This window comes from Phoenix dactylifera, chromosome 8 (genome assembly GCF_051530095.1).
Source record: "Phoenix dactylifera cultivar Ajwa chromosome 8, Ajwa_hap1_PhDact_Kaust_v1.1, whole genome shotgun sequence".
Lineage (NCBI taxonomy): Eukaryota > Viridiplantae > Streptophyta > Magnoliopsida > Arecales > Arecaceae > Phoenix > Phoenix dactylifera.
In genome coordinates, this window is record NC_143197.1 from 26,078,228 (window position 1) to 26,086,489 (window position 8,262).

General features: G+C 37.9%; 1 protein-coding gene across 2 annotated transcripts; it reads left to right on the top strand.

Annotated features, from left to right (window-relative positions):
- The first annotated feature begins 587 nt into the window (after positions 1–587).
- Positions 588–7,664, top strand: LOC103722968 (uncharacterized). 2 transcript variants are annotated; one of them, XM_039124785.3, is made up of 3 exons: positions 659–791; positions 2,028–2,124; positions 5,116–7,664. In XM_039124785.3, the coding sequence occupies exon 3, from the start codon at positions 5,265–5,267 to the stop codon at positions 7,245–7,247; it is 1,983 nt and encodes a 660-aa protein (XP_038980713.3). In that variant the 5' UTR covers positions 659–791; positions 2,028–2,124; positions 5,116–5,264; the 3' UTR covers positions 7,248–7,664. The 2 variants fall into 2 exon arrangements, with proteins under 2 accessions (XP_008811954.4, XP_038980713.3); XM_008813732.6 differs by lacking the exon at positions 2,028–2,124 and having other exon boundaries at positions 588–791.
- Positions 7,665–8,262: the final 598 nt, after the last annotated feature.

Genomic DNA, 8,262 nt, shown 5'->3' on the forward strand with positions numbered 1-8,262 from the left:
AAAAGTTTGGCTAAATCATTGTTTTATGTGCAACAAAATTAGTTATTGTATCATTTTATTTATTATAATTTATTATATTTTTATGATGCGTATTGAGAATAATTGGAAAAAAAATTGTTCTCCGTGCGACGTGTATGTTATATATTAGTATTATTTGGTAGGTCATCAAGCTCATGTTTCTTGCCATATGTTATGATTACAGTGCATCAGCCGTGTTCTGGAGTAAATGCTTAGCAACTTACATATTGCAAAAAAAAAAAAGAAAAAAAAAAGGATATACGTGAAATATAGCCTCTCACAACTCATGAGCAAAATCACGGTTTCATTGTTTGAGAACAACCTGGCTGGGTGCAAAGTTTTTTAAAATAATCGAAAGGTGAAGTAGATCTTAGACTATTTGAATGCTCGGTGATTGATGCATAAATTCTGATGCGGATGAGATCACACTGTACCATCAATTTTTTTCCCCTACTTCAAGCTTGTTTGACAATCGACGGCCAATAGTCCTCCCAGCGCGAATCTTTAATTAATGTCAAGACCGCCCGACATAATATCCAACCTCGCCGACCTACTGGACCAAAAAGGCCGCACCAATCGGACGATTCCCAACCTTTCTCGCTGGCCGAACAACTTGATCACGGAACCCACATGATATAAGCCGCCTCCTTCCTCCGCCGATAAAACGCTCGCCACGCCTCCCCCTCTCTCTCGGCTTCTCGCTCCCCGCCTCATCCTCCCTCGCCTCCTCTTCTCTCGCTCCTCTGATCCGTGGCTCTCCGATCATCTTGGAGGTAAGCGTTTTCTTCTCCTCTCTCGCTCGTCGATTTTTGCCCCTTCCGGTTTATGTGGAGTTTGATGCTTCTTTTTTTTTCCTTCCGACTTTCCGATCTTATCCTAGGGGCGCTTCAAATTATTTTTTTGATGCGTTTTTAGGATGCGTTGCGGGAATTTAATGGTTCTGCTTGTTGTTTGATGGGGACGTAAATGGGATTTTTCTCAAGATTTGGATTCATGGCTAGTGTTCGGGGTACTGGGCTTAGGGTTTTATCTTTTTGATAAGTAGATGCCGTTGTTTGTGAGGTTTTTTGTTTTTTATTTGAATTAGATATCTATAATTATGATATTGAAACGATTGAGGTAAACTTTGGAGTTTGATTCCATGTTTCAGTGCTGAAAACAACTAAAATATTTTTATGGATTCAACCATGTATTCTTTTTTAATATCAGTCAGGTTCATCTCTTTCTGCGTAAGTGTATATGTTGTTTTCCCTTTTTTTTTTTGAGTAAGTTTACTAAAATATTTTTTTTTAATTCTTTTTTTTTTTTGAGTAACTAAAATATTTTTTTTTGTTTTCTGCGTAAGTTTCATCTCTTTGGTTGGTACCTCTGTTTAGGAGAGTGCTTCTTCCAAATGGTTGTTTACCCTTTTTTAAAATAATTTTTACCAAAGAGTTTGTTGCTTGATTATGATGCTCTTTTTTGAATTTTTTTGGGTGCTATTGGATATTGATCAGCCTGATCAAGAGAAATTAGAGTCAGGATAAATCTTAGTCCATCTTTCACGGTTGAATTTAGGGTATATGAACAATATTCCTGTTACAAAGTTGCTGCAAAGATGTTGATCTTAGAATTATGATTGCTACAGTGTTCCTTCACATTCGCAATCAGAGATTCACCAATTTGCATCTCTTCCTTCTCAAAACAATATGCAAATAATGTGTTGCTTGTATCAAGATGTTCCTTCATGATAGATGTTGTATTCTTTTTTATTACTCATTCACTTTTCTGTTATTGGCTACTTTTAATGTCGCCTTTTTGATTAATTTTATCCTTGTATGCTATTTCTTTTTTGCTATTGTCATCTTGCTTTTGCAGTTTGAACCCCTTGAGCTATTTACAGAAAAGAAAAAAGAAAAAAAGTTGGGCATCTTTGTGTTATTGAGGTTTATATGGTTTCAAAGTTTGCCGTCTCGGTACCGGAGCCATATCGGTACCACACTGATACAGTATTGGTATGACTAGTACAGGGGCCAGCTTGTTCCCTCTGCTCCCATATCAAGTCTTGGTTCGATTCCAGTACGGTACGGTATGCCCGGTTCGAGACAATATGGCGAACCATGTATGGTACTGTGATTTACCTCTCAGTTATGTAATGAGATGATAGTCTTTCATTCTGTCATGTAGGAATAGTTTTAGAAATGGGCAGTGTAAATTGCTTAGGCAAAGATTCTATGCTCCAAACAGTTGGAAAGGCCAAATAATGTATCTAGATAGAAGAATGACCTAGTTAAACTCTATGCCATTTATTTTTCATGGATGACAAAGACATTCTTTAGCAAGTTTCTGCCATCATTCTAGAGTCTAGCAAGTAAATATTGCTTATTAATGAACATGAGCATGGTATTTTTCTTATGCTTCTTTGAACTAAAGCAAGGACAAGTGTGATGATTAAGGCAAGCGACAGTAATTCATGTTATTTTGCTGATCATCAGCTTAGCATTTGGAGTTTTGGAATTCTTGACATTGCATTTTTTGAGTTAGGGACTGCAATAGATGACAGAGAAAGTGTAGTAAATTTTGCTACTTTCAAGATAAATGATCTAGTAAGTTTTAAAATTTGGGTCTCTTGGCTCATCTTTAATGCAATATTCAAATTTCAACTAAAGGCCAACCAAACCACTCTTCTAGAAAGTTTTCAGGTTTTGGCTGGTTTTCTTTGATTTTTGGTTGGAAAGCTTCATTCTCAGTCCGTACCAATTTCTTCCAAAATGGAGTCAGCTGCTGCTAGTTTCAGTGGGTTTCCCTTGAGGACACTTCTGTGTTAAGCTGCAAGGTTGCGGCGGGTTATGAAGTGACTTGGAACCTCTCTTTGTTCTACCCCCTCTTCTCTTTCCCTCTTTACGGTCTTTGTTCGTGGCAGCTATTATGCGGTTTGGCTTTTGTCCAAGATAAATTAGATTTTTTTGCTAAATCTTAAGAAGGAGAGGATGGTTCTATGTTGGGGAATAGCTACTGTATTTAGATCATTGAAGGGTATCAACAGCCTTATTGGGAGTTATTGTCCTTAACGGCAATCAAGGAATTGGCCTAAATAGAAATAGGGATGCTGGAGTTAAATGTTAAATTGATTCGGCATATGTATAGGGAGGTTTTAGGCAGCGAACAGATAAATGGAGAAATGCATGACTTTTACCTTTTCGTTTTATTCTGTGATATGTAAAATCATATATGATCTTGGGCTATTTTTCTTCTTTCGATGTTAATTCTTCCTTTAACTCTCATTCCCCCACCTCTCCTATTCAATTATGTAACACTTGCAATTAATTATTACTGTAAATTCGGGAAGTCTTGATTTACATTACTCACATTACTAAGATCCCATATCCTGAGGAGGAGGCCATCCGCGCCAAAGATTTAGGAGTGATCTGCGGTTTGGAATTTAGGAGAGATTTAGGAAAAAGAGAATGAAGCTAGCAATTTAACATTGATCGAGAAATCCACGGCTTGTATTAGATTTGATGTTAAAAATTCCAGAAAAGTGGGAATTATTGCATCAAGAGAGCTCACCTATTCGTTTGTACATCAAAATCTTAGAAATGATTCATTGTTTGGGATATATGAGGAAAAGGCCTCGTCGATGAATGCCTTGGGAGCACTTGTTAAAATCTATGTCATTATTATCTTAAATGGCATGCCAACATTCATTTGGATGTTAAGTTTTCTATGACAATCTGCATTTCCTAGTGTAAACTGCTCATAATATTGTTTCTTTAACATCAACAATTCCATATCTATATGGATCTAACAACCCATGCAATGACAACAAGGAATGAGTGTAGTAGACTGGAGGGTTGGTGATTAAGATGGAGATATATTAAGAAACTTTGATGAGAAAATTTGAGAAGAACATTGATGAGTAAAATAATGTATTTAGTTGCAATTAACTAATGGCAAGATAGGTTTTCAGTGGTTAGTGGGGCAAGACACCTAATAAGGCATACACTAATGTTTCCATGAGGAAATTAGGAAGCCTTGTGAGAAGCAAGCAAGGAAAGCAGGAATGATTGTGAAAAGCTTATTTCTTTCCCCTTTTTTATGACACCAAAGGGGAAAAAATATCCGTGTTGAAAATGTTTAATACGAGTAGTGATTTAGGAGAAATTTAGTACAATTTAGGAGGGAGAAGTAAGCAAACAAATTAGGAATGACCAAATCAACGAGTTCACAGTTTGGGATGAATATAGTTAATCAAAAAGGGTAATGCTAGGGGCACCTGTTTCATGCACATAAAAAGTTCCTTCTACCATATGGCATGATGGGATTGGTGTGACCCATTCATGTTATACACAGGGAGTGGTTGAATTTTGAGTTGCAAAGCCAACATTAAGTGGGTCCAAGGAACTTTTCGTGTGTATTAGCAGGCACCTGTAAGTATTTTCCTATCAAAGTCATAGAAAAGTATGAAAACTTACAAGAAAAGGCGAATGACAATTTTGGAATAAAATTTGAATGAGATTTCTTAAGAGTATCATGGGGATAACTGATATCCTTTAGGAGTATTTTAGGGATCAAAGTTGATAGATGGGACCTTTGAAGGAATATGCTAAAATTCAATGCTCCTTTTTTCTAAGAAAAAAACTATAGTATATATTTTTACTTGACATCTAATAAGTTGACTTTTGTTGAGAAGAGAAAAAGGCCATATGTAATTGGAATAGCTTTTGTATGAATGCCTGCTTAAATGTTCTTCTTTCTGCTTAGTGTTAGAGAGGTAGAGCTTTTGTAATGGTTACTTGGGGCCACTATGGAATTATTATGTTAATGATGTGACATCCAGATTTTGAGGAAACTTAATTAACCTATGAAATATTGATTAATTTCTTTGGTACGAGCTTAAACCATGCATCTGGATAAGCCATGCTAGCATATGATTTTAATAAAAGTGAAAAATTCAAAATTTTGTGTTGTAACTTAACTTAATATCTTGCAAAGGCTAGTTCTTATGTTTTGTTCTGTTTCCTTCTTTTCTTCCTCTTACTCTTCCCACTTTTACTTCATTACGTCAACGAATCATTAATAATTTGATTGCTCTTCCTAATTGTGAACAATATGCAGTTGGAGGCCTGAGGAGCATCAGTTGAGTTTAGTAAGCCCTTCATTCAGGGTTAATCATTAGAGGGTGTTTTTGTTCTCATTGAGACATTTGGAATTCAAGCCACTCATTCTCAATCTCGAAGGTCAGTGCTCATCCTTCTTCGAGTGCTATGGATGCCCATGAGAGCCCTCTGCTGATTACCCATTCGCCTGAGATTCTTAATGGAGAGCCAATTTTAATCTCTTCAAATTGCCTTCCTGTGAAAGCCTTCAATTTTGAACCTGCGGGGCATGCCTTCCATTCAGCTGCACTTAAATTTTTTGGTTTTTGTGAGGAAGAGGACACAGATACAGATGATCAAAGCGTATTATCAGATGATAGAGGTCAAGCCTATATTCCATCTTCTGATTTCTATAGTAGTAGAGGAAAAAAGAAGTCTGTGGATGGAAGCAAACAGCAAGACCATTATGCGCTATTAGGTTTGAGCCATCTGCGATTTCTAGCTACTGAAGAACAGATAAGAAAGAGTTACCGTGAGACAGCCTTGAAGCATCATCCTGACAAGCAGGCTGCTCTTCTTCTTGCTGAAGAAACAGAAGAGGCAAAACAAACAAAAAAAGATGAGATCGAAAGCCATTTTAAAGCAATTCAAGAAGCATATGAGATTCTAATAGATCCTGTGAAGAGAAGGATTTATGACTCCACTGATGAGTTTGATGATGATATACCAACAGACTGTGCTCCACAAGACTTCTTTAAGGTCTTTGGTCCAGCATTTATGAGAAATGGGAGATGGTCTGTTAATCAACCAGTTCCTTCTTTAGGAGACGAGAATGCTCCTTTGAATGAAGTAGACAGTTTCTATAACTTCTGGTATACATTTAAAAGTTGGAGAGAGTTCCCGCATGCAGATGATTTTGATCTTGAGCAAGCTGAGTCACGTGATCATAAGAGATGGATGGAGAGGCAGAATGCGAAGCTAAGGGAGAAGGCCAGGAAGGAAGAATATGCTCGGATTCGGGCTCTTGTTGACAATGCTTATAAGAGAGATCCAAGAATCCTCAAGAGGAAGGAAGAGGAGAAGGCTGAAAAGCGGAGGAAAAAGGAGGCAAAGTTTCTTGCTAGAAAGCTACAGGAGGAAGAGGCAGCTAGGGCTGCAGAAGAGGAAAGAAGAAGGAAAGAGGAAGAGGAGAAAAGAGCTGCGGAAGCTGCTCTAAACCAGAAAAAGTTGAAGGAAAAGGAGAAGAAGCTCTTGCGCAAAGAAAGGACCCGTTTGCGAACTCTTTCTGCACCAGTGGTGTCAAAGAATCTGCTTGATCTAGAAGAAGAGGATGTGGAAAAAGTGTGCATGACACTCGAAATGGAGCAGCTGAGGCATCTGTGTGATGATATGGAAAGGAAGGAGGGAATTGGGAGGGCTCAACTGCTAAAAGATGCACTGGGCAGAGGCAATTCAAATGCTATGAAACAAGAAGCAAAGAGCATGCAGCCCAATGGCTCTCAAGACTCTGGTGCAAAATCCAACCGGGTTATAGCACAAGTCAAGTCGGACATCACGTTAAGCAATTATGAGAAGAAAGAGAAACCTTGGGAAAAGGAAGAAATTGAAATGCTTAGAAAAGGCATGCAGAAGTATCCCAAGGGGACATCTCGGAGGTGGGAGGTTATTTCGGACTATATTGGCACTGGGAGATCGGTTGAAGAGATTCTCAAAGCAACAAAGACTATCCTGCTTCAGAAGCCTGATTCTTTCAAAGCTTTTGACTCGTTTCTTGAGAAGAGAAAGCCAGCACTGGCCATTTCTTCACCTCTGACCACAAGAATTGAACCAGATGGGTTGCCTGTTGAGGGAACTCAGGATTCATCATCTAAAATGACAACAAAGCAGTCAACAAGTACTACAAATAACCAGGAGCCTGTAGATGGAGTTGTTTTGGCTTTAAATGGAGTTTCTTCTGGTACAGAACAAGATGCTTGGTCTGAAACTCAAGAAAGAGCTCTTATCCAGGCTCTGAAAACATTCCCAAAGGACATAAACCAACGCTGGGAGCGTGTTGCTGCAGCAGTTCCTGGGAAAACTGTGATACAGTGCAGAAAGAAGTTTGCTCTGATGAAGGAGAACTTCAGAAGCAAGAAAAATGCAGAGCAGTAGTTTCCACTTGTAGGGCCACCATTCTTTTTAGCAGTAAATTTTAGCTACATTCATAAAGGAGAGAACTGTTTTCATATGACGGCTTTAAGAGATGCTGCTACATTAAAAAGAGGGCTTTTTTCTTTTTTTGTTTGATGAGCTGATGCAGAAGTTACTTTACTCCACTTGCAGTCAAGGCATCTTGTTTATCTTCTTGGAATTGCTTCATCATGCTGAGGGATGCGTTGTTGTAAATGGAGATATATATTTGCCTGCTTTGTACGAGTGAAATTGACATAGATCTCTTTGTAGCTAAAGCTTTTAAGATATGGTTCTGAACATTCTTCTTCTTTTTCTGACAAGAATGAGCAAGGTGTAGAATGGAATATAAACTTCATGCCATACTAATCAACTTGTCAAGAATTATGTTTTGGTTAACTTAAGTACATGGCATCTCGTTCAGTGTTGGCTTGACGTAGTTCTTATTTTACTGCTGAACTCTCACGGATGTGGTAGGGGCATCAGTACTAAAAATCCTATTCTGGTTGGTTATTAGCACTTTATTGAGGTACACGTCTATAATATTTCTGTTATGCGTTGCACAAATATTTCACAGGTAATCTGTTGTGTGTGATTAGCAAATCACATTATCAGCATCTTGGGACTGCACGACAATTTGTTGACTTGTGGCATCTTCTTCAGTGCTGGCTTGGCATGGTTCCTGTTTTATTGCCAAACTCCTTGACAGATAAGGTTATGTCATCACTCATCAGTACTAAAAGTGATCTTTCTGACTGATTATTAGCATTATATTTAGGCACATATCTATAATGTTTCGGTTACGCATTACACTAATGTATTTCACTGGTAGTTTGTTTTTAGCAAGTCGTGATAATCTTCTTGACTTCATTTTCTCTTGCACAATAATTGATGCCCATGGCAGGTTGAATGGTTAAGTCTAGTTGTTCCTTCAGTCTGCATATCATAAATGTTTTGATATTTCTATACCCCTGATATGTAACCTTGATTGTTTTGG

Coding starts and splice junctions, on each gene's coding strand:
- LOC103722968 (XM_008813732.6), top strand. CDS start 5,265: ATGGATGCCCATGAGAGCCCTCTGCTGATTACCCATTCGCCTGAGATT.